Source organism: Podarcis bocagei, assembly GCF_964188305.1.
Source record: "Podarcis bocagei genome assembly, chromosome: 15".
NCBI lineage: Eukaryota > Metazoa > Chordata > Lepidosauria > Squamata > Lacertidae > Podarcis > Podarcis bocagei.
The window spans coordinates 914,527-941,139 of record NC_138141.1 but is presented as its reverse complement, the minus strand read 5'-3'; the positions used below and the strand labels follow the sequence as shown (position 1 = coordinate 941,139).

At 47.5% G+C, this 26,613-nt stretch overlaps 1 protein-coding gene and 1 long non-coding RNA gene across 3 annotated transcripts in view; both read left to right on the top strand.

The window, feature by feature from the left end:
• The window catches only part of PLEKHA2 (pleckstrin homology domain containing A2), a 117,212-nt gene that overhangs the window by 28,038 nt on the left and 62,561 nt on the right, over positions 1-26,613 (top strand). For both annotated transcript variants that reach the window (XM_081171452.1, XM_081171451.1), the window contains exons 2-5: positions 12,588-12,751; positions 17,404-17,460; positions 18,981-19,029; positions 24,126-24,223. In XM_081171452.1, coding sequence (XP_081027578.1) covers positions 12,611-12,751; positions 17,404-17,460; positions 18,981-19,029; positions 24,126-24,223 — 345 coding nt within the window. In that variant the 5' untranslated portion in view covers positions 12,588-12,610. The remainder of the gene's footprint in view (positions 1-12,587; positions 12,752-17,403; positions 17,461-18,980; positions 19,030-24,125; positions 24,224-26,613) is intronic.
• On the top strand, positions 19,036-22,953 carry LOC308574002. Its single transcript, XR_014002292.1, has 2 exons — positions 19,036-20,315; positions 22,535-22,953. It is a non-coding gene; the product is annotated as an uncharacterized lncRNA (long non-coding RNA).

The following is a 26,613-nucleotide window of genomic DNA, read 5'->3' as shown; positions in this document are numbered from 1 at the left end:
GATAGTGTGGTCAGGTCGGGTTTTTAGTTTTTTATTGTTTAGTTTTGAGGTTTTTTTGTTTGTGGGGGGGGGAAGGCATGTAGGGGAGTGGGAGAGAAATAGTAGAGATGTGAAAATGTATATAGCTGGGATGGAGAAAGTAGATAGGAATAAGTTCTCTCTCTCTCTCTCTCTCATATAGTGCATAATGAAAGCATGCAGTCCCCTCCCTCAGCAGGCCCACCAGTTTGGCCCCAGGACCTTATGCACATGTGCATCTGATATCAGCACACGCGGCCCCAGCGAAAAAAAATGTGGCTGCCTGGCCCCTTCTTGGGGAACGTTGTGGGGCCTGGGGCACCCAGCCCCCTCCCCCAGTGCCTATGTCCCTCAGGAAATGGTGACGGCCACCGGCTTGGATGACTTTGAAAGGGGGTTAGATGAGTTAATGGAGGGCACAGCTGCCAATAGCTGCTAATCATGATGCTTGTATATGACCTCCTGTATCAGACATGGTAAGCCTCTGAATGCCAGTCACTGGGAACAGGAGCGGGAGAGAGCCATGCTCCTCACGTCTTGCTAGTGGGCTGTTCAGAGGCGGCTAAGATGAGTCGCAACGCCAGCATGGTGTAGTGGTTAAGAGGGATGGACTCATAATCTGGTGAACCGGGTTCGCGTCTCCGCTCCTCCACATGCAGCTGCTGGGTGACCTTGGGCCAGTCACACTTCTCTGAAGTCGCTCGGCCTCACTTGCCTCACAGAGTGTTTGTTGTGGGGGAGGAAGGGAAAGGAGATTGTGAGCCGCTTTGAGACACCTAAAGGGGAGTGAAACGTGGGGTATCAAGTCCAAACTCTTCTTCTCTTCTTCACGTGCCAGAATGCCTCCCTCTATTGCACTTCTGCTGCCCGGTGCAGGTGCTCTCCCCACTTTACAGAAGAGTTTGAAGAGTTTGGATTTGATATCCCGCCTTTCACTCCCTTTAAGGAGTCTCAAAGCGGCTCACAATCTCCTTTCCCTTCCTCCCCCTCAACAAACACTCTGAGAGGTGAGTGGGGCTGAGAGACTTCAGAGAAGTGTGACTGGCCCAAGGTCACCCAGCAGCTGCATGTGGAGGAGCGGAGACGCGAACCCGGTTCACCAGATTACGAGACTACTGCTCTACAGGCAACCAGCTGGCTCTGAGGATGGCGCACAAGGCCGACCTAGCTGTGTCCGCTGTCCTTTTTGAGGAGGAAGAAGCAGTACCTGAGGCAGCCATCTTCCTCTGCCTGGTGGTGCAGCCGGCCCTGGCAGAAGGGGAGGGAATTCTCATGTGTGCTCAATAATTTGCTCCCACAATCCTCTGTCAGCCCATGAAGGTCCATAGGAACCACACTGGGTAGTTTGGCCAGAGAATTTGAAAACTGCCTCACCAGGGTAGAAATTCCATGTCACATTGTTTGGGAAAGCAAATGTGACAAATTCACAGTTGCCCTGAACTTTGTAGTGGTTTCATAATAAGCTCTTCAAAGTTTCCCTTTAGCAGGGGGATTCTTTGTGACTTTGCTTTGGGACTTGCCCTCCAATCACAGTGAGTGAGGAAGGAAATCGGAGAGGAAGACGCTGTCTTGGGTTGGGACAGGGTCTGAAAGCTAAGCAGGCAGAGCACTCTTGGTGGACGCAGGGACTATTCCTCTTTTTCTAGTGTAGTTGTTGGAAGAAGCCCATGTCACTAGGCCTAGGGTTTTCTTGATGCCCATGGAAATAAGTCGTGTTTGTGAATATCTACCTACCTGGTCATCTGTGGTGAATAAGAATATGAGACTTTTCAAAGCATTGATGTGGCTGAGAGACTAGGGTAAAGGTCAAGAGTCCAGTTAAAAGCTCATCTTGCTTCAGTCTGAGGGAGCCGGCGTTTGTCCGCAGACAGCTTTCCGGGTCATGTGGCCAGCATGATTAAACTGCTTCGGGGCAACGAAACACCATGATTTTCGTGCCCATAGGGCACGAAAATGCCATTTACCTTCCCGCCACAGCAGTACCTATTTATCTACTTGCACTAGTGTGCTTCCGAACTGCTAGATTGCCAAGGAGCTGGGACAAAGCAACAGGAGCTCACCCCGTTGTGCAAATTCGAACTCGGGGGGGGGACACACGGGTGGCGCTGTGGTGTAAATTACTGAGCCCCTTGGGCTTGCCAATTGAAAGGTCGGCATGGCTTAGAGACTAAAGCTCTGTGGGGTGCCTTGCCATGAATTGAATTTCCCTAGATGATCTAAGTGACCTTATAGACTGACCCAAGATGTTTCGGGGCTAGAAGCAGAAAAAGCAGGCATCATTCCTCACTCTATGATTCTATGATTCTATGACTAATGAACATGAGACATAATCCATTGGGAAGTCCTTCTTTGAAATTCACAGGAGGTATGCATGGTTCTGTAAGTGGAATATATGTCCGGTTCTCCTCCATCACAATATACATGGCATTTAAAAACCCAGTCAATTAATCAGATTCTGTTGTACAGTCACAGACTTGTAAAAAAACAAAATAATACTACTTCTAACATATCATGAGTTAAAATATATAGTACATATATAAAATAAGAAAGTGAAAAACAACCAAAACTGCACTTAAACAGACAAATCCTTTTATGAATCTTTGCAGCAGAAAAGATAAATTTAGCAAAAGTTTCCATTACTGTTTCTTGTATGGATTTGCCAATAAGTAGAATCATAGAATCATAGAATCATAGAGTTGGAAGAGACCACAAGGGCCATCGAGTCCAACCCCCTGCCAAGCAGGAAACACCATCAGAGCACTCCTGACATATGGTTGTCAAGCCTCTGCTTAAAGACCTCCAAAGTAGGAGACTCCACCACACTCCTGGGCAGCAAATTCCACTGTCAAACAGCTCTTACTGTCAGGAAGTTCTTCCTAATGTTTAGGTGGAATCTTCTTTCTTGTAGTTTGGCTCCATTGCTCCGTGTCCGCTTCTCTGGAGCAGCAGAAAACAACCTTTCTCCCTCCTCTATGTGACATCCTTTTATATATTTGAACATGGCTATCATATCACCCCTTAACCTCCTCTTCTCCAGGCTAAACATGCCCAGCTCCCTTAGCCGTTCCTCATAAGGCATCGTTTCCAGGCCTTTGACCATTTTGGTTGCCCTCCTCTGGACACGTTCCAGTTTGTCAGTGTCCTTCTTGAACTGTGGTGCCCAGAACTGGACACAGTACTCCAGGTGAGGTCTGACCAGAGCAGAGTACAGTGGCACTATTACTTCCCTTGATCTAGATGCTATACTCCTATTGATGCAGCCCAGAATTGCATTGGCTTTTTTAGCTGCCGCGTCACACTGTTGGCTCATGTCAAGTTTGTGGTCAACCAAGACTCCTAGATCCTTTTCACATGTACTGCTCTCAAGCCAGGTGTCCCCCATCTTGTATTTGTTCCTCTCATTTTTTTTGCCCAAGTGCAATACTTTACATTTCTCCCTGTTAAAATTCATCTTGTTTGTTTTGGCCCAGTTCTCTAATCTGTCAAGGTCGTTTTGAAGTGTGATCCTGTCCTCTGGGGTGTTAGCCACCCCTCCCAGTTTGGTGTCATCTGCAAATTTGATCAGGATGCCCTTGAGTCCATCATCCAAGTCGTTGATAAAGATGTTGAATAAGACCGGGCCCAAGACAGAACCCGGTGGCACCCCACTAGTCACTCTTCTCCAGGATGAAGAGGAACCATTGATGAGCACCCTTTGGGTTCGGTCAGTCAGCCAGTTACAAATCCACTGAGTGGTAGCATAGTCAAGACCACATTTTACCAGCTTCTTTACAAGAATATCATGGAGCACCTTGTCAAATGCCTTGCTGAAATCAAGGTAGGCTACATCCACTGTGTTCCCTTCATCTACCAGGCTTGTAATTCTGTCAAAAAACGAGATCAGGTTAGTCTGACATGACTTATTTTTCAGAAATCCATGCTGACTATTGGTGATCACAGCATTCCTTTCTAGGTGCTCACAGACTGTTTGCTTAATGATCTGCTCCAGAATCTTCCCTGGTATTGATGTCAGACTGACTGGGCGATAATTATTTGGGTCCTCTCTTTCCCCCTTTTTGAAAATAGGGACAACATTTGCCCTCCTCCAGTCTGCCGGGACTTCGCCTGTTCTCCAGGAATTCTCAAAGATGACTGCCAGTGGTTCTGAGATCACATCTGCCAGTTCTTTTAATACTCTTGGATGCAGTTCATCTGGCCCTGGAGACTTGAATACATCTAAACTAGCCAAGTATTCTTGTACTATCTTCTTAGTTATTCTGGGCTGTGTTTCCTTTGCTGAATCATTTGCTCCAAATTCTCCAGGTCGGGCATTGTTTTCTTTATCGGAGAAGACTGAAGAAGGCATTGAGGCAAAGAAGGCATTGAGGAGTTCAGCCCTTTCTGTGTCCCCTGTTTGCATTTCACCATCTTCTCCTCTGAGTGACCCCACTGTTTCTTTGTTCTTCCTTTTCCTACGAACATACCCATAGAAGCCTTTTTTGTTGCTTTCAACCTCTCTAGCAAGCATGAGTTCATTTTGTGCTTTAGCTTTTCTGACTTTGTGTCTACACGTGCTGGCTATTTGTTTGAATTCCTCTTTGGTGGTTTCCCCCCTTTTCCATTTTTTGTACACATCCTTTTTTAATCTTAACTCAGTTAAAAGTTCTTTAGATAGCCACCCTGGCTTCTTTAGGCACCTTCCATTTTTCCGGGTCATTGGTATTGCCTGAAGTTGTGCTTTTACTATCTCCCTCTTAACAAACTCCCAGCCATCATGAACTCCCTTTCCTTTTAGTATTACTGTCCATGGGATCTCACCCAGCACTTCCCTAAGTTTTATGAAGTCGGCTTTCTTAAAGTCAAGAAATTGAGTCCTAGTATGCTTGGCTGCTCCTTTCCGCTGTATAGTAAACTTCAGAAGAGCATGATCACTCGCGCCTATTGATCCTTCCACTTCTACCCCACTAACCAGGTCATCAACATTGGTTAGGACCAGATCTAAAATGGCTGTTCCTCTTGTTGCTTCTCCCACTTTCTGGACAATGAAGTTGTCTGCAAGGCCAGTGAGGAATCTGTTTGACCTTATGCTCTTGGCTGAGTTTGACATCCAACAAATATCCGGGTAATTGAAGTCCCCCATTACTACTATCTCCCTTCCTTTTGCATGCTTGACCATCTGTTCCAGGAAGGCATCATCTATGTCCTCCGTTTGGCTTGGGGATCTATAGTAAACTCCCACAATGAGGTCTCTGTTATTCTTCTCTCCCTTAATTTTGACCCAAATGCTCTCACTTTGGCTTTGAGGTTCTAAATCTTGGATCTCTTCACAGGTATACACATCCCTGACATATAACGCCACTCCTCCTCCTTTCTTGTCTGGTCTGTTTCTCTGAAATAGATTGTATTCCTCCATTATTACTTTCCAATCGTGGGACTTAGAATCATAGAATCATAGAATCATAGAGTTGGAAGAGACCACAAGGGCCATCGAGTCCAACCCCCTGCCAAGCAGGAAACACCATCAGAGCACTCCTGACATATGGTTGTCAAGCCTCTGCTTAAAGACCTCCAAAGTAGGAGACTCCACCACACTCCTTGGCAGCAAATTCCACTGTCGAACAGCTCTTACTGTCAGGAAGTTCTTCCTAATGTTTAGGTGGAATCTTCTTTCTTGTAGTTTGGATCCATTGCTCCGTGTCCACTTCTCTGGAGCAGCAGAAAACAACCTTTCTCCCTCCTCTATGTGACATCCTTTTATATATTTGAACATGGCTATCATATCACCCCTTAACCTCCTCTTCTCCAGGCTAAACATGCCCAGCTCCCTTAGCCGTTCCTCATAAGGCATCGTTTCCAGGCCTTTGACCATTTTGGTTGCCCTCCTCTGGACACGTTCCAGTTTGTCAGTGTCCTTCTTGAATTGTGGTGCCCAGAACTGGACACAGTACTCCAGGTGTGGTCTGACCAGAGCAGAATACAGTGGCACTATTACTTCCCTTGATCTAGATGCTATACTCCTATTGATGCAGCCCAGAATTGCATTGGCTTTTTTAGCTGCCGCGTCACACTGTTGGCTCATGTCAAGTTTGTGGTCAACCAAGACTCCTAGATCCTTTTCACATGTACTGCTCTCAAGCCAGGTGTCACCCATCTTGTATTTGTGCCTCTCATTTTTTTTGCCCAAGTGTAATACTTTACATTTCTCCCTGTTAAAATTCATCTTGTTTGTTTTTGCCCAGTTCTCTAATCTGTCAAGATCGTTTTGAAGTGTGATCCTGTCCTCTGGGGTGTTAGCCACCCCTCCCAGTTTGGTGTCATCTGCAAATTTGATCAGGATGCCCTTGAGTCCATCATCCAAGTCGTTGATAAAGACTTATCCCACCAGGTTTCAGTGATGCCTATTATGTCATATTTAGTTTGCTGTACCAAGAGCTCAAGCTCATCTTGTTTATTTCCCATGCTTTGCGCATTAGTGTACAGACATTGAAGTCCATTAATCATTCCCCCGTGTCTCTTATTTAAGGATTTTTTCCTCCCACCACTAGGTCTGCGTGCTGTTTGCTTCATTTGGTCTATGACATTTGGATGATCATCTTCATCAATTGATAGACTCCTACCTTCAGGAGCACTGTCTCCCTCCCCCCCATTAGTCAGTTTAAAGCCCTCCTGATGATGTTTCTGAGATTTTTGGCAAAAACATTTCTCCCAACCGTTGTGAGGTGCAGCCCATCGCTTGCCAGAAGTCCATCTTCAAGAAACTGCAGTCCGTGATCTAAGAATCCAAACCGTTCCTGTTTACACCATTTGCGAAGCTAGCTGTTCACTTCTACTATTTTTCCCTCTTTCCCTGGGCCACGTCGTTCAACTGGGAGGACAGATGAGATGACAATTTGTGCATTTAGTTGCTTCAATTTCCTGCCCAGAGCCTCGTAGTCTCTTGATCTTCTGGAGGCTATTGCTTGCAGTGTCATTGGTTCCCACATGAACCAAGAGGAAGGGGTATTTGTCAGTGGGTTTTATGATTCCTTGCAGTCGTTCAGTTACATCTTGGATCTTAGCCCCGGGGAGACAGCACACTTCCCGAGACATCTTGTCAGGCCCACAGTTCACTGCTTCTGATCCCCTCAGTAGGGAATCCCCTATCACCACTATACGCCTCCTCTTAGGTTTGGTTGGGGTTCTTCCGTGAGCTGTCCGTTCCAAGGTCGCCTGCACATTCCCTGAGGACTGACTTTGCTGCTCGTCTTCATATACCTGATCGACTGTAATGAGGGAGAGATCCTCAAATGGAGTCTGCTCTTCGTCTTCCATGCTAGGGGAGAGGACCTCAAAGCGATTGTGTATTTCTAAACAATCAGAACGAACCCTGGGCCTCCTACTTCTTTGAGTCACGTTTCTCCATATATCTGGCTCCTGTGTTGGTGAACTAGCCTCCTTCTCAGGGGAGTCCCCTGTCTCCTTCTTGGTGGAGACGGTGTGCTCTGTTGCTTCCAAGAAGAGCTGCAGCTCTCTAATTCTTTGGAGCGTAGCTACACGTTCCTCCAGTTGCTGGACTTTGTCTTTTAAGAGGGCAATCAACATGCAATTGCTGCAGGTAAAGCTGCCTGCAACCTTTGGCAAGATGGCAAACATTTCGCAGGAACCGCAGGCGACTGCAGCTGTTCCCTCCCCCTCCATCTTGAGAACGTGTCGTTGGGGGTGGCTACAGCGGTCCTCCATCATAAAAAGCATGAAGAGAGGACAAATAACTCCCCCCCCAAAAAAACCCTAGGTCTCCCCCAACAAACGTTTGAGACTAGCTCCCCTAAATCTAAAAGATGGATCAAACTGCACAGAGAGAGCAGCTAATCAGCCATAAAGAGACACACACAAAGAAAACCCTTTTTGCTCCTTCTTCAACCGCTGCCCTGCAATCTGCAAGGTGATCAGGCACTCCCATTTCTTTAAGAACTTGCCATAGTTTGCTGTGGTCGACACAGTCAAAGGCTTTTGCATAGTCAATAAAGCAGAAGTAGATGTCTTTCTGGAACTCTCTAGTTTTCTCCATAATCCAGCGCACGCTTGCAATTTGGTCTCTGGTTCTCTGCCTCTTCTAAATCCAGCTTGCACTTCTGGGAGTTCTCGGTCCACATACTGCTTGAGCCTTCCTTGTAGAATTTTAAGCTTAACCTTGCTTAAAGTGTTGGTGCTGACCTTTAAAGCCCTAAACGGCCTCGGTCCTGTATACCTGAAGGAGCGTCTCCACCCGCATCGTTCAGCCCAGACACTGAGATCCAGCACCGAGGGCCTTCTGGCGGTTCCCTCATTGCGAGAGGTGAGGTTACAGGGAACCAGACAGAGGGCCTTCTCGGTAGTGGCGCCCGCCCTGTGGAACGCCCTCCCTTCAGATGTGAAGGAAATAAGCAGCTATCTTCTCTTTAAAAGACAGAGAAGGCAGCCCTGTTTAGGGAAGTTTTTAATATTTAATGCTGTATTGTTTTTAACACTTGATTTGAAGCCTCCCAGAGTGGCTGGGGAAACTCATCCAGATGGGCGGGGTATAAATAATAAATTGTTATTCTTATTATTATTGAAAAGGGGTGAGGGCCTGCCGGCTCTGCAGGCAAGGGGGGGGAAACATAAGTGGGCTCCTGAGCCCCATTGGGAAGCTGCAGAAAGAATGTAGTTGGTCAAGGGAGCCGGGGACTCAAAAAGGTTGAAAACCTCTGCTTTAAGGTCATTGCTACCTGCTGCCCAGGAGGACTCCCTGAGTGAGTGCTTGAGGGCCCTGCTCTTGCCACTTACCACCTGGCCTGGGGCGGGGCCTGACAGGCCTCACTAGGACAGTTGTTACTGCCGGAGGGGCACATAGTGTTTTTAAAATGTTTTTAAAAATTTTCTTTGGATTTTTTGTATGTGGGGGGTGGGGGTGGGATGGATGTTTTGTTGTGCTTGGGGAATTATTATTTTTTTTATTTTGATGTTTTTGTATTTTTTACATTTTTTGTTTGTATTGTTTTATTGGTTTTGTTTGTTTGTTTAAGGTGTTATTTTGTTTTTAGGGGGAGGGTTCAGGGCTGCCGGGGAGTGGGCCCCAGCCCACAAAATGGCTAGGGCATGTTCCACAGGGGGGGATGCACTGGGACAACTGATCTCAGTGATCACGGGTAGGAGGAGGAGTTACGCTAAGACTAGACCATGTCATTACAGAGGGGGCAGGTTTAGTCGTTGTCTGAGGACTATTCCTGCCTCCGGGTCTGGTCCTGACCGGATGGATACTAGAATCAGCAAGGGATACCCACATGACCTGAAGGTGCTGCTGTGCAATGCCAGGTCAATGATTCATAAGACCACTGCCATCCATGACATGATCATGGATGGAGGACTTGACCTGGCATGTGTAACAGAGACTTGGTTGGATGAAGCAGATGGGCCTGTCCTTGCCGCTGCTTGTCCACCAGGTTTCTCTTACGCACAGCAACCCAGGTCATGTGGGCGGGGAGGGGGGGTTGCAGTGATTTTTAGGAAGTCATTAGTTTGCACCAGGCGTCCTATTGGGAAGACCCAGTTTTCTGAGTGCATGTTCTGGAAGTTGGGCAATAGGGGCAGCACAGGATTCCTTTTGGTGTACCGACCTCCCCGCTGCACCAAGGATTGCCTGCCCGAGCTGCTTCAGGTCGTGGCGGATGTTCTCCTGGAGACACCTAGCTTGGTCATCCTAGGGGATTTTAACATCCATGCCGACACGACCTTACAAGGGGCCGCTCGGGACTTCGTGGAAAGCATGGCCTCCATGGGGCTGTCCCTAAATAAGTCTGGCCCAACCCATAGCCGTGGACATGCCTTGGACCTGGTGTTTACCTCTATGGATGTTGGTGATATGACACTAAGTAAAAGCGAAACGAAAGAAGTGCCATGGTCAGATCACTTCCTGGTGCAACTGGACTTCTCTGCGACCCATCCCTTCTGCAGGGAGGTGAGACCAATTCGGATGGTCCGCCCCCGCCACTTAATGGATCCAAATGGTTTCCAGAGAGTGGTAGGGGATGCTTTATCCCATGTTGATGGCCTTTCAGCTGATTCCCTGGTGGCCCGCTGGAATGTGGAGTTAACCAGGGCTATTGACTGTTTGGCTCCGAAGCGCCCTCTCCGATTGCATGGAGCCCGGACAGCCCCGTGGTTTTCCACGGATCTGAGGGCAATGAAACAATCGTTGAGATGGCTAGAGCGCCGGTGGCGGATAACTCATTCCGAACCTGACCGGACACAGGTTAGAGCTCAACGTCGAGCCTACCAAGTGGCGATAGCGACGGCGAAGAAGAATTTCTTCACCGCCTCTATTGCATCTGCAGAAAACAGCAGCAGGAGACTTTTTCAGGTGGTTCACAATTTAGCGGAACCACCTGCAACATCGGGGCCCAGTACGGGCCACATGTTCTCCTGCAATGATTTTGCAAAGTTTTTTGCAGATAAAATCTCTCAGATTCGGGAAGAAGTAGACTCCACCGTGGGAGCAGGGCCGGGGCGGGAGAGTGCTAAGAGTTCTGTCTAGTCAAGTTGAGTGGGATCAATTCCAATCTATTACCTCCGAGGATGTGGACAGGCTGCTTGGACGAGTGAAACCAACCACCTGTCTCCTGGATCCTTGCCCATCCTGGCTTATAAAAGCTAGCTGGGAAGGACTGGGCGATGGGCTTCGTGGGGTGGTGAATGCTTCCCTCTGTGAGGGAGCCTTCCCAGACCCGCTGAAAGAGGCGGTTATTAAACCGCTTCTTAAAAAAACATCTTTAGATGCGGCCACGATGGCCAACTATCGCCCAGTCTCAAATCTTCCATTCCTGGGCAAGGCGATTGAGCGAGCGGTTGCCGAACAACTCCAGGCACGCCTGGAAGAAGCGGACCATTTGGATCCCTTCCAGTCGGGATTCAGGCCTCATCATGGGACTGAAACTGCCTCAGTCACACTGGTTGATGATCTCCGGCGGGCTAGGGACAAAGGTGAGAGCTGTTTCCTAGTTCTGCTGGATCTCTCAGCGGCGTTTGATACCATCGATCATAGCATCCTTCTGGACCGTCTTGAGGGGCTGGGAGCTGGGGGCACTGTTATACAGTGGTTCCGCTCCTTCCTCCTGGGCCGTGTTCAGAAAGTGGTGGTGGGGGATGAGTGTTCAGACCCCTGGGCTCTCACTTGTGGGGTGCCTCAGGGTTCTGTCCTCTCCCCCATGCTTTTCAACATTTATATGCAGCCGCTGGGAGAGATCATCAGGAGGTTTGGGCTGGGTGTTCATCAGTATGCGGATGATACCCAGCTCTACCTCTCTTTTAAATCAGAACCAGTGAAGGCGGTGAAGGTCCTGCGTGAGTGTCTGGAGGCGGTTGGAGGATGGATGGCGGCTAACAGATTGAGGTTGAATCCTGACAAGACAGAAGTACTGTTTTGGGGGGACAGGAGGCGGGCAGGTGTGGAGGATTCCCTGGTCCTGAATGGGGTAACTGTGCCCCTGAAGGACCAGGTGCGCAGCCTGGGAGTCATTTTGGACTCACAGCTGTCCATGGAGGCACAGGTCAAATCTGTGTCCAGGGCAGCTGTTTACCAGCTCCATCTGGTACGTAGGCTGAGACCCTATCTGCCTGCGGACTGTCTTGCCAGAGTGGTGCATGCTCTGGTTATCTCCCGCTTGGACTACTGCAATGCGCTCTACGTGGGGCTACCTTTGAAGGTGACTCGAAACTACAACTAATCCAGAATGCGGCAGCTAGACTGGTGACTGGGGGCGGCCGCCGAGACCATATAACACCGGTCTTGAAAGACCTACATTGGCTCCCAGTACGTTTCCGAGCACAATTCAAAGTGTTGGTGCTGACCTTTAAAGCCCTAAACGGCCTCGGTCCAGTATACCTGAAGGAGCGTCTCCACCCCCATCATTCTGCCCGGACGCTGAGGTCCAGCGCCGAGGGCCTTCTGGTGGTTCCCTCATTGCGAGAAGCAAAGCTGCAGGGAACCAGGCAGAGGGCCTTCTCGGTAGTGGCGCCCGTCCTGTGGAACGCCCTTCCAGCAGATGTCAAAGCGATAAACAACTACCTGACATTCAGAAGACATCTTAAGGCAGCCCTCTTCAGGGAAGTTTTTAACGTGTGATATTTTACTGTATTTCTGCTTTCTATGGAAGCCGCCCAGAGTGGCTGGGGAGGCCCAGCCAGATGGGCGGGGTATAAATAAATTATTATTATTATTATTATTATTATTATTATTATTATTATTATTATTATTATTTTAGAAACAGCACATCCCACTTAAGGAAATTCCACAGGTCACCACTAAAAAGGCCCTGTCCTTTGTGGCTTCTGGAATGACATTATTTGAATAGTGGACACTTAAGTGGGGCCTCTTCTGACCAGTCTTGGAGCCCAGAAAAGTTCACACAGTGCTCTGTCAAATAATGATGTCATTCTTGGTACACACAGACTGCATGGCGGGTTTTGTCACTCGACTGAGTCATGAGATGTAGAGATCTCTGTAGCAAGAATAAGGAAGGGTGGTGGGACATTGTACAGGGCACCTATGCTTACAAAAGGCCTGGTTCACATCTCTGTGTATCTGTGCTTCACAGGGTGATGCTAGAAGGAGCCCGGAATGCCTTATGTGGATCGTCAGAACCGAATCTGTGGGTTCCTGGACATTGAGGACAATGAGTCCTGTGGGAAGTTCCTGCGAAGATATTTCATCCTGGATACCCAGGCCAATAGCCTTCTGTGGTACATGGACAATCCCCAGGTAATGCCTGTCCTCAGAAGTAGACACCAGTGGCCCACCTGAAAGCAGCAGCCTTTCTGTGACATTCTTCAGGTCCTTTGTAGAGTCCCCCCTCCCCCAGTCCTGTTAGATTTATATAGAAATCATGTGATAAAAAGAAGAAGCACATTCCCAAGTCTCAGTGCCCCATTTGGTAAAACAATGAGATGGATGTTGAGGTGCTACTTCTTTATCACTGAGACTCAGCCCAAACTGGACTCAATGTTAATTGTATGAAAGCAGTTGATGTGCATGTTTAAGGATTTAAATACTGACCATTGGGTCTGGAATGTGTGCAGCATGCAAAAGCTGTTGTTTGCTCCTGAAGAGAAGCTCCCATTAGATCTTCATAGCATCCTACAATCCTAGATCTTGTTTGAAGGGTGCCAGCTGCAATGACCTGTGTGTATTTATTGCTTTAGCACTATCCTGTCTAAATCCAGCAGTAAGGCCAGCACTAATAGCTGGAACACATGGAAGGCTGGGAAAGAGGAGTGACCTTTATTCCCACTCCCAGAATTTCCTCCTCTTGGGAGACAGATGAGGGAGCCACCTGTGCGCAGTCAAGGGTGCCGTGTGCTTACCCAAGGCACCATTTCCTTGGAATGAAGGACAGTGGGAACTGGGGTATAGGGCCAAACTCTTGCATCCAACTCTCCCAGACACAGCGCCTGGCCTGTTGTTTCCCATCCATATAATGTTGTGGCATCCTGTCAGGTGAGGTGGGAAAAGGCCCATCCATTTGTATCTATGGCAACAGGGCAACCTCTTTGAATATGGTAAATAGCGTACTGAAGTGGCCAGCCAAAGTCATTGCCTTGACAAAGGAACCAATTTGGGTGGTTCAGTAACCCAGTGTTTCCCAAACGTTTTTGGGCAACGGCACACCTGTTTACCGGAAAAAAATCTCGCGGCACACCACCATTAAAGCCCCGCCCCGTGACGTCAGCGCGCAGCGTCACGCCGGGAGGGACGCACAAAAGTGAAAGTTTTTTCCCTCCCCCTTGCCGGGGTGGGAGGAGGCAGCAGAGCGAGGGACTGAGGGACGGCGGCAGCGGCTGTTGTGGTGGTGGCGGCGATAGCGGGCGGAGGAGGGGGCGGCGGCGGGGCTTGAGGAGCCGTCGCCGGGAGTTGCTGCTGCTGCTGTTGCTGCTGCTGCCCGGAGATGCCGGCCTCCTCCTCCTCCGCTGTCTCGCGCTCCTCCCTTTTGCGCGCGCTGCCCCGCCGCTCGGCACCACCACCGCGGAGCCGCCCCCGGCTCGACGCGGATCCTCGCCGCCGCCGCCTCTCGTCGCCCGACTCGCCCGCCTCCCTCCCACGGCACACCAGCCGATGTCTCACGGCACAGTAGTGTGCCGCGGAACACCGGTTGGGAAACACTGCAGTAACCTCTTCCACTAAGTTCTAAGCAGCCTTGGGAAGGGCCCAAGATATAATCTTTCCCCACAAACTTGTGACTGTATAGATCTCTGAACTATATTTAAGTCAGGTTGCTGTGGCCCTTGCAGTACAGGAGGATGAGCACCACCAGTGGAGGTGAGCTGTTAGATGTTTTCTCCCATTAATTTCCATGAATGGTCAGGGACGGTGGGACAATAGTAGTCCAACATGTCTGGAGGGCACCAGGTTGGAGAAAGCTGTTCTGCACATTCTTGATTCACCTGTACAGTGGGCGCCAGATAAAGACCTACTTCTTTTGCCCAGGATTTTGTGGGGCAGTAATCTCCATGGGATGTTTGACTGCTGCTACCGTGATGACCTATGGCTGGTCTTCTATCCTCACCCACTCTTGGTTCTGCTGAACTTGGTTGTATTTTAATGTTATGGAAATTGTTTTATGTTTTTTATTGTCCTACAACCTGCCCTGGGATCACACGATGAGGGGTGGGTAAATTAATATTACTGACAATGGAGCTTAAGCTGCTCATGAGATGTGATCCTGGCACCTGGTAGCCTCAGGCTGCTTGGCTCTTATTGGAGTGATGCTGCAGGTCTCCCCGCTTTCTGGTTCTGCCAGTTATGTGGGCAAATTTCTATCGTGGGCATGTGTGGAGAAGGTGGGTTGGACTCAGTGATGTTTAAGATAATTTCCAGTGTGAGGCTAAGAACCTAAGAGTATAGGAAGAGCCTGCTGCATCTGGCCAATGGCTCATCCTGTCTACCCTCCTGTTCTCAAAGTGGCTGACCAGATGCCTGTGAAAAATCCACAAGCAGGATTTGAGCACAAGATCCCTCTCCCTCCTGTGCTTTCCAGCAACTAGAATTCAGAAGCATTGTAAAACATAGCTCCATGAATTTGTCTAATCCTCTTTTAAAGCCATGCAAGTTGATGTCCATCACTGTATCCTTTGGGAGCAAGTTCCATCGTTTAACCATGTGCTATGCAAAGGACTTTCTTTTTTCTGTCCAGAATTGTCTAATGTTCAGCTTCATTGGAAGTCCATGTGTTCTAGTTTTATGAGCATGTCCCCATTGCAGCAGGTCCTGGTGGCTCCCTTTTGCAGTGTGGGCCCCTGGCAGATGCCTGACCATGCCACTGCTTAATGCCAGCCCTGCTGTCCATTGCTATAGCTGCAAAGAGGGTCCTATGCTAGAGCAGTTGCTTGGGCAGCAGGGAGATGTTTCTCTGTTGATGGGGGGGGGGGCAGAAAGCCAGGCTTCTCATATTTATAGCAGGGCTGGCCAATCCAAAGGCTCAGTTCGAGCTGTCAGTCAGCATAGTTGATGTTTTCCACCTCTGCTCCTTTCCATTCTCCTAAGGCCACAGCACTCACCTTCTATGGTAACTCAGACCCAGCTCCTGTCTCACACTCCAGAACACCAGACAGAACCCTGCAAACAGGATCTCAAGTCTGGATGCTGCCACCAGACATCAAAATAGACACTCACACACACCAGCTCTTGTGAAGCTCAGCTTCATGAGCTCAAAGAGGAAATCTGACCCAGCAGTTTGCTGTGACTCATATCATGCCTTGAACTGTCTGAGAATCTTTGCAAGGAAGCCACAACAAAAAGTCTTGTCTGGGAAACCCCCCTAGACAACTGGACTTTGCAAGCTGAGAACTGAACAAAGTCAGTTTAGAAGCTGGTATGGGATCTGCACCCCTTCCTTTGCACTCATCCATTTGAAGTAACTACCACAGATTTTATTCAGTATCTATCCATTTAGTATTTTTAAAGGAACAGTAGAACAAGGGCTCAGTGTGCTATAACACACGTGGGCAGAAGACTTAGACAAGAACAGTTGTCTATGAACAGTTGATGGGATTGTCCTCATGGGCTCTGTTCAGCCATGAAACATAATGTGTGATGCTTGGCCAGGTATTTTCCCTTGGCCTGATGCTCAGCAAATGTACAGATGACACCAAACTGGGAGGGGTAGCTAATGCTGCAAAAGACAGAATCAGAATTCAAAATGACATTAACAGATTGGAGAACTGGGCCCAGGCTAATAAAAATAATTTCAATAGGGACAAATGTAAGGTTCTGCACTTAGGCAGGAAGAACCAGGTGCACAAATACAGGTGAAACTCAGAAAATTAGAATATCATGGAAAAGTTCGTTTATTTCAGTAATTCAACTTAAAAGGTGAAACTAATATATGAGATAGACTCATGACATGCAAAGCGAGATATGTCAAGCCTTTATTTGTTATAATTGTGATGATCATGGCTTACAGCTGATGAAAACCCCAAATTAACAATCTCAGAAAATTAGAATGTTAAATGAAATCATCAAAACAAGGATTGCAAATAGAGCAATATTGGACCTCTGAGAAGTAGAAGCATGCATATGTACTCAGTACTAGGTGTGGGCCCCTTTTCCATCAATTACTGCCTCGATGCGGTGTGGCATGGATGCAATCAGCCTGTGGCACTGCTGAGGTGTTACGGAAGACCAGGATGCTTCAATAGCAGCCTTCAGCTCTTCTGCATTGCTCGGTCTCATGTCTCTCATCTTTCTCTTGGCAATGCCCCATAGATTCTCTATGGGGTTCAGGTCAGGTGAGTTTGCTGGCCAATCAAGCACAGTAATCCCATGGGCATTGAACCAGGTTTTGGTACTTTTGGCAGTGTGGGCACGTGCCAAAGTCCTGCTGGAAAATGAAGTCAGCATCCCCATAAAGCTTGTCTGTGCTCCAAAATCTCCTGGTAGATGGCTGCGTTGACCCTGGACTGAATGAAGCACAGTGGACCAACACCAGTTGATGACATGGCTCCCCAAATCAACACAGACTGTGGAAACTTTACACTGGACTTCAAGCATCTGGCATTATGTGCCTCCTCATTGTTCCCCCAGACTCTGGGTCCTTGGTTTCCAAATGCGATGCAAAAGCTGCTCTCATCAGAAAAGAGATTTGGGCAGCCATGCTCCAGGGCAGGCAGGCAGTGGGCCAGATCCTCCACAGCTGCCTTCTCCAACATGGTGCCTTCCAGTTGTCTCCATCTCTCATCAGCCCCAGCCAGCATGGCCAGGGGTTAGGGGTTTAGAGGACGCTAGACTGCTTGAAGAAGGCTGCTCCAGTCGCTCAATTTTAGCATCCTTGCCATTGGTCATCACTAATTCTAAATAAGCAATCTGAGGGTTTGGTTGTTCATTGCCACTTGACTGATTGACTTTTTAACCCATTTCAGAACTTGGCTGTGGGGGCCAAAGCAGTGGGATCTTTGCAGCTGACCTACATCTCGAAGGTAAGAACAAGGTGGAGATACGATTGGCGGGAACCTGGCAGAGCCTGTTGCTCTTCTCCACTTTTCTAGCCCTCAAGGTTTTGTTGCTATTGTTTTAAGCCCACCAGTTCTGTGCTTATAACTATGGGTGCACTTACTCTTATAACCATTTGAGCTTGTGACAGCATAGGCAAAATCTGAGTTTGGTTGGATGGGCTGTTTTCAGATCCCTGGTCAAGGATGGCACCATTCCTGCATTCTTTATATTGGTTTGCATGCCCCAGTGCTGCTGAGTAGGCATTCAGCTGCAATAGCAACGTATCCATAGCTGGACACAAAATGCCACCACTTCCACTGGGGACAAACCTGTTTCTCATTGCCCAGCATAACCCAGTGATTCACAAATCCTCAGTTGAGGAAAGTATAATTTCTCAGGGGAAAGAGGAAGCCTTTGCCTAATGTGGAGGAAGAAGGCAGAACTATGATGCTGCTGCTGGGGCAGAGAGCAGCCCAGGGGTCAGGGGGCCAATTGCAAAGTGTGCCATTTCTAAAATGTTAGCTTTACCCACTTATTAACAGCCAAGTTTCTGGTCCACGGGCGGGGGCAATTGTGACCCTCCAACTGTTGTTGGAGCCTAACTCTCCACAGCCCCCGCCAGCATGGCTGGTGCTCAGGGATTATGGCAGTTGTTGCCCTACATCAGGAGGGGCGCAGTCTTCCCCATTCATTCCTGTTCTGGTCCTTTGGCTGCAGAGCCCTGTGTTGCTGTCAATGAAGGCTCACTTAAGTACAGGGCCATCTTAAGTATATCCGGCGTCATGCTGCAAAGATCCCTCCGGCAGCCACCCCCCACTCCCCACCCCCGTTTCCCAGAGTTGCCAACCTTTTTACGGCGCTGCCAGCAGCTTTGTGGGGCTGGAGGAGGCGGGCAGTGGCTGCAGGGTGGCTCCTCCGGCAGGGAAGAGGCGAAGGCTCCGGGTGTGCTGCTGCTTCAGCAAGGCGGGCGAGGGCGGCAAGCGGATGCTGGGAGGCGCCGCGCCCATCCTCCGCCTCTTCCCTGGCACCCTCCAGAACTTGGCACCCTGGCGCCCCACGCCACTTGCCTCTATGGGCAAGATGCCCCTGGTTAAGTATCCTGGACCTGTGACAAAGGCTGCCTCTTGCCTGGATGGGGGGATGCAGAGGAACCTCTGTTTTAGATATGGCTGGAATGTAGCCTGCTATGCAAAGGAAAGAGTCACAGCTGTTGACCCACCCAGTTTTGCCTCTGGCCATGCCCACCATCAGCATGCAGCCACCAAAGATTTGTCTGCAAGGGAATGTGGCCCTTGGCCTTGCAAAAGATTTCCCCTCCTTTAAATGCTGCATGGTAGGAAAGGCTTCACCTGCTCAATCCTGCCTGAGAAAGGTTTAGGGTGCTGAGTGCTTGCCTGCTATGCTAAAGGCACCCTGGGAAAAACCTTTGCAACTTACCCAATAGCTAGGACAAAATTACTCAGGGCTGCGTCATCAGCCGTCTTACCTCCCTTTTTCCTTGCAGGTCAGTGTGGCTCCCCCCAAACAAAAGCCCAAAACACCCCTCTGCTTTGGTAAGTAGAAGGCATTCCAGGGAAGTGGGGAAGGGAAAGGGCTGGTTCACACATGCATGTAAGCCTTCAAAGCACAGTACACTTGAAAACAAGCAACACTTAATGTTACCTGTGGCTTTTTAACCTGTATGACTTAGGTTTATGTACACAAGTCATCACTCAATGTCACTTTCAGCCATCAATTAGGGGACGCTGATGCATAAGTTGTCCATCAAAGAGAAGATGGACACCAGTGATTCTGTAATATGGCTATTTAGTTCAAGTCTCCCCAAAAGGGCTCTAATTTTATTTCGTGGTTGCAGAGGAAAGCTAACACTATGCCAGTTAGATGGCGTGGGCTGAATGTTGGGCTGCATTCAGACTTTTGTCACTTCCTGTTTTCATCAAAGCATAATTTGCCATTACATTTGAACCAGCAATCCATGGTTAAGTTTATTTCCAAAACATAACTCAATGATTTAAGCCCAGTATACCCAAAGGAGCGTCTCCATCCACATCATTCAGCCTGGACACTGAGGTCCAGCTCCATGGGCCTTCCGGTGGTTCCCTCGCTGCGAGAAGTGAGGTTACAGGGAACCAGGCAGAGAGGCTTCTCTGTAGCAGCGCCCACCCTGTGGAACGCCCTCCCATCAGATGTCAAGGAAATAAACAACTGACTTTTAGAAGACATCTGAAGGCAGCCCTGTTTGGGGAAGTTTTTAATGTTTGATTCTATTTTTAATATTCTGTTGGGAGCCTCCCAGAGTGGCTGGGGAAACACAGCCAGATGGGCGGGCTATAAATAAATTGTTGTTGTTGTTGTTGTTGTTGTGCATGACATGTAAGGGGGGAGGCAGGAGAACAGAGCTCATCCTTTGTCAACCTGCTGCCCTCCAGATGTGTTGTAACAAAACCCCCATCAGTCCCAGCTGGCATGTGCTGGCTGAGGCTGATGGGAGTTGTAGTCCATAACATCTGGAAGGCACCAGGTTAGTGAAGGATGCTTCAGACCATAGTTTATATTTCAAGGAGTGCCTTAATGCACCTTTGAAGTGGATTCAGATTCCTCCCACCCCACCACAAGCTTATTCTGTGAATTTGATTCCCTCCTTTCTCAGCTACACTTTCAACCCTTGGGAAACTGACTTGGCTATCCCTCTGGTTTTTGAGAGGATTTTGTCCATGCAAACCCTTGCAACCGTAGAAGCCAGAAGATGTTTAAGGAGCTAATATCTGACTTTAAAACTGAGATGAATTCTGTGAACCATACGCTGCACTCCTCCTGCCCATCTGCAAAATGCATGATGGTCTTTATAGAATCATAGAATCATAGAGTTGGAAGAGACCACAAGGGCCATCGAGTCCAACCCCCTGCCAAGCAGGAAACACCATCAGAGCACTCCTGACATATGGTTGTCAAGCCTCTGCTTAAAGACCTCCAAAGAAGGAGACTCCACCACACTCCTTGGCAGCAAATTCCACTGTCGAACAGCTCTTACTGTCAGGAAGTTCTTCCTAATGTTTAGCTTGAATCTTCTTTCTTGTAGTTTGGATCCATTGCTCCGTGTCCGCTTCTCTGGAGCAGCAGAAAACAACCTTTCTCCCTCCTCTATGTGACATCCTTTTATATATTTGAACATGGCTATCATATCACCTCTTAACCTCCTCTTCTCCAGGCTAAACATGCCCAGCTCCCTTAGCCGTTCCTCATAAGGCATCGTTTCCAGGCCTTTGACCATTTTGGTTGCCCTCCTCTGGACACGTTCCAGTTTGTCAGTGTCCTTCTTGAATTGTGGTGCCCAGAACTGGACACAGTACTCCAGGTGAGGTCTGACCAGAGCAGAATACAGTGGCACTATTACTTCCCTTGATCTAGATGCTATACTCCTATTGATGCAGCCCAGAATTGCATTGGCTTTTTTAGCTGCCGCGTCACACTGTTGGCTCATGTCAAGTTTGTGGTCAACCAAGACTCCTAGATCCTTTTCACATGTACTGCTCTCAAGCCAGGTGTCCCCCATCTTGTATTTGTTCCTCTCATTTTTTTTGCCCAAGTGCAATACTTTACATTTCTCCCTGTTAAAATTCATCTTGTTTGTTTTGGCCCAGTTCTCTAATCTGTCAAGGTCGTTTTGAAGTGTGATCCTGTCCTCTGGGGTGTTAGCCACCCCTCCCAGTTTGGTGTCATCTGCAAATTTGATCAGGATGCCCTTGAGTCCATCATCCAAGTCGTTGATAAAGATGTTGAATAAGACCGGGCCCAAGACAGAACCCTGTGGCACCCCACTAGTCACTCTTCTCCAGGATGAAGAGGAACCATTGATGAGCACCCTTTGGGTTCGGTCAGTCAGCCAGTTACAAATCCACTGAGTGGTAGCATAGTCAAGACCACATTTTACCAGCTTCTTTACAAGAATATCATGGAGCACCTTGTCAAATGCCTTGCTGAAATCAAGGTAGGCTACATCCACTGCGTTCCCTTCATCTACCAGGCTTGTAATTCTGTCAAAAAACGAGATCAGGTTAGTCTGACATGACTTATTTTTCAGAAATCCATGCTGACTATTGGTGATCACAGCATTCCTTTTTAGGTGCTCACAGACTGTTTGCTTAATGATCTGCTCCAGAATCTTCCCTGGTATTGATGTCAGACTGACTGGGCGATAATTATTTGGGTCCTCTCTTTTCCCCTTTTTGAAAATAGGGACAACATTTACCCTCCTCCAGTCTGCCGGGACTTCGCCTGTTCTCCAGGAATTCTCAAAGATGACTGCCAGTGGTTCTGAGATCACATCTGCCAGTTCTTTTAATACTCTTGGATGCAGTTCATCTGGCCCTGGAGACTTGAATACATCTAAACTAGCCAAGTATTCTTGTACTATCTCCTTAGTTATTCTGGGCTGTGTTTCCTTTGCTGAATCATTTGCTCCAAATTCTCCAGGTCGGGCATTGTTTTCTTTATCGGAGAAGACTGAGGCAAAGAAGGCATTGAGGAGTTCAGCCCTTTCTGTGTCCCCTGTTTGCATTTCACCATCTTCTCCTCTGAGTGACCCCACTGTTTCTTTGTTCTTCCTTTTGCTACGAACATACCCATAAAAGCCTTTTTTGTTGCTTTTAACCTCTCTAGCAAGCCTGAGTTCATTTTGTGCTTTAGCTTTTCTGACTTTGTGTCTACACGCGCTGGCTATTTGTTTGAATTCCTCTTTGGTGGTTTCCCCCCTTTTCCATTTTTTGTACACATCCTTTTTTAATCTTAACTCAGTTAAAAGTTCTTTAGATAGCCACCCTGGCTTCTTTAGGCACCTTCCATGTTTCCGTCTCATTGATATTGCCTGACGTTGTGCTTTTACTATCTCCCTCTTAACAAACTCCCAGCCATCATGAACTCCCTTTCCTTTTAGTATTACTGTCCATGGGATCTCACCCAGCATTCCCTAAGTTTTATGAAGTCGGCTTTCTTAAAGTCAAGAAATTGAGTCCTAGTATGCTTGGCTGCTCCTTTCCGCTGTATAGTAAACTTCAGAAGAGCATGATAACCGAACCCCCATCCAAAAGGTGGTTGTGTACAAGCAGTAAGTAACATTTGCTCTAAAAAAAAAATTTCTTGCATTTCAACTTCCAATCTACATTCCCCAGCACAACGTATTTTTGTTTTGCTTTTTTTAATGCAGTTATCAGAGTTGTGAACAATAAAAATATATTCAATGAAATATCAATCTCACTCCCCCTAATAGCAAACTCTGGTCCCAAAGGAAATGGAGGCAAAATGAGACCACCCAGAATACAGAGGATGGTACTGGCCTGCCTCAGAGAACCCTGAAGCTGGCAGAAGTACCAAAACAAACAAACAAACAAACAAATCCCACCCCTTCTAAAATTCCAAAACAACCCAATGAGAATGAAGTATTCTCCAAAACCACAGAATATTGAGTGTCATTTGGAAAAATAAAACAGAAAACGAGGGGTCAGGAGGAGGGTGCATTGGTCTGTTTGGGACCCTAACAGAAAAGCACATCAGTACTAAACACGATTAAAACCACTCTAAAAACAGTTAAAAGCATTCTCTTAGCCAGTGATTTTGGTTTTGCCAGGAACAGCCATCAAATGCCTGCCTAAGCAAGAATGTTTGTAGATGCTTCCTGAATGTCAGTATTAAGGAAGGCAGACAAACAGGGGCCCACCACTGAAAAGGCCCCATCATAGGTCAGTGCAAACCAGGCAGCCCCCAGAGGTGGCACCACCAACAAGGCCTCAGCTGCCAATTGTACGGACCCATAATCTCTGGCCATTGGCCATGCTGGCTGAGTGGGTCTGGTGAGATTGTAGTCCACAACATTACTTCAAGGGGTACAGATTCCCCACTCCTGCCCTAACCATTTATACTACCTTGGAGGAGAGTGGGTCTGGCTGGCTGGCCAGAACCTTGAACAAGAGATCTTCTGTTAGAAGGGGAGCATACAGTGTGGCATTTTATTTCAGGTCCCACTTGCAGAATTTACCTTTATAAGGGAGGTAAAGGGACCCCTGACCATTAGGTCCAGTTGCGGACGACTCTGGGGTTGCGGCGCTCATCTCGCTTTACTGGCCGAGGGAGCTTGCGTACAGCTTCTGGGTCATGTGGCCAGCATGACTAAGCCGCTTCTGGTGAACCAGAGGAAACGCTGTTTACCTTCCCACCGGAGCAGTACCTATTTATCTACTTGCACTTTGACGGGCTTTCGAACTGCTAGGTTCGAAACCCAGCCATAAAAACCAAAGCCAAGAACTTTAGAGTGACATTTGGTTTTTGATTCCCTAATGTAGACACCCATTTAAATCTAAGTGCTAAGACCAGCAACTAGATCAGATTGGATTCTGTGAGGGCAAATGCCTTCCAGAACAGAATTGTTTTCTCCATCTGAAAGGGGGGGGGGATCAAGAGAGCTGTTCAGGTGAGCCCCAATGTCAAATCCAGTCTATACGATTGAAGCACATGGCATCTCCCAAAGAATTCTGGGAACCATTGTTTACTCTTCATAGAGCTAAATTTACCAATAGCCTTAACTACAATTTCCAGAATTTGGGATGGGGGAGAAATGTGCTATGCCAAACACTGACACTTATCTCTGTGTCCACAGTTATTAATGCGTTGTCTCAGCGCTATGTTTTGCAAGCCAATGACCAAAAGGACCTGCAGGACTGGGTGGAGGCACTAAATCGGGCCAGCAAGATCACGGTAGGTTTGCCCAGTGCTTTGGGTATCTTTTTGGTGTTCAGTGGAAAGAAGAGGTCATGTTGGTTTCCTTTTATTCAGGCTTTAATCTGGTTGGAATGTAGGGATTTCTTTCCTTTCCTTTCAGCTGAATTATGTGGGCATCTTGGCCAAAATCCTAAAACATAATTGAACAGGTGGAGTGCATTAATTTGGGGGAAGGGGAAGAAGAGGGGTCTGCACTTATGGTACAGGCAGTACGTCTTATCTTTCTCTCCCCCCCCCCAATTATTCTTTTATTCATCCTGATTAGTTTGCAGGTAGATCAGACAATGTTAGCTATTAAATGAGCATTCATTCCAATTTGCTTATGGGGAAGTTAAACAACATTGCATCAAAGCAAATGTTATTCCACACTTTACTTTGCTGTCACTTACCTTATTGCAAAAAATGTGGCCTTTGAGGAAGTCGGTTTGTTGTACAAGACCTCCCAGTCATAATTGTTGAACCAATTTTTGCTGGTATATGACTGAATCCCATCTGAAAACACTGATTATCTGGAAGTGCCCAATGTAAAAAGGCAGTGTAGAAAGTCTTGGGAAATTAATCCTGCCGTCCAGTCAGCGCTTCCCCTGTGCAGCTCTTGCTCGGAAGCTTGAGGCTGACCGGGGCAGGGAGCAGAGTCGGCAGCGGTCCTGCATCCGTGTGAGATGAGGGATAAATCAAGTCCAGATACAGATCGGTGCTTATCTCTTAGAAGCGTTTATTTACAAAGCAATAAATCCATTGGAACATTTCGGCATCGCTGTGCCCAAAAGCACATTCACGCAGCTTCTGTGCCAAGCTGCTTCTCTCAGTCTCACTCAGTCAGAAGTGAAAGCAAGTCTCACAGACAAAGCCTGTGACGCACTTCCCTGCGTCATGCTCCTCCCAGATACAGGACACCACGGAGTTTTAACTCTGTCAGTTCCAAACTCCACACCCCCTCTTGTGTTTTTTTTATAGAATATTTATTAAGAGATTTTAAACAGTTTAAACAACACAACAAACTTCCCATTCACAATCCATAAAAAAGAAAAACACCATACATCAAATAAAAACAAGAAAAACATACAAAGCATACAGAAAAAACAAGCAAAAAAGACATAAAAAGGCATAAAAAAGAAAAAGATTCAATTTCTTAAATATTATTTCCATAACCTTCTTTCGTGACTCCCTCACATCTCCCTTTTCTGTGTTCCTGTTTGTAAAATCTTATTCAGCAATACTTCACCTTCTTTCAAGTCTTATTTTATGTTATACATTTCAGCTATTACATCTCTAATTTTTCCCTTTTCTTATCAGTTATTTAGCTTAACATAATATTGTTCAAATTTCACCTTTGTTCTTATAAACCAATTTTTACATACCCTCTCAAATTTGTCACTAATGCCACATTATCTTTTTATCCTGCATCATTCTAACATTCATACAGTTTACAATGCTTTTGCAAATAATCTTTAAATTTCTTCCAGTCCTCTTCCACTATCTCTTCTCCCAGGTCTCGGATTCTGCCAGTCATTTCTGCCAGTTCCATGTAGTCTATCAGTTGCATCTGCCATTCTTCCAGAGTGGGCAAATCTTGGGTCTTCCAGTACTTTGCGATGAGTATTCTTGCTGCTGTTGTCGCATACATAAAAAAAGTTCGGTCCTTCTTTGACACCAATTGGCCGACAATGCCCAGAAGGAAGGCCTCTGGTTTCTTAAGGAAGGTATATTTGAATACCTTTTTTAGCTCATTATAGATCATTTCCCAGAAAGCCTTAACCCTTGGGCACGTCCACCAAAGGTGAAAGAATGTTCCTTCAGTTTCTTTACATTTCCAACACTTATTGTCTGGCAAGTGGTATATTTTTGCAAGCTTGACTGGGGTCATGCTCCTCCCAGATACAGGACACCACAGAGTTTTAACCCTGTCAGTTCCAAACTCCACACCCCCTCTTGTCCTGCATCTGGGGACAATAGCCAACAATGCTTTCCCCATACACAGACCCTCACAGAACTCCTCGTGCTTCTGGAAGGTTAATGGTTTTGTGAAACCATCAGCAAGTTTCTTGGTTGAGGGACAGTATTTCAGAGCAACTAGCCCCTCACGAACGCTCTGACATACATTCCAGAAACGTATGTCCAAATGTTTGGTCCTCGCCTTGAATTGCCCCGTCTCAGCCAATTTGAGGCACGGTTGATTGTCTTCATGCACCACAACGGGCAGACAATTCTCTCCACAGATTTCCTCGACCAAACACACATAGAACTCCAACTCTCTGCAAACCTCTGATAGCGCACTGAACTCAGCTTCAGTAGATGAAAGCGCTATGAGACTTTGCTTCCGGGACCTCCACCCAACTACTGAGTCCCCAAACTTCACCACTAGG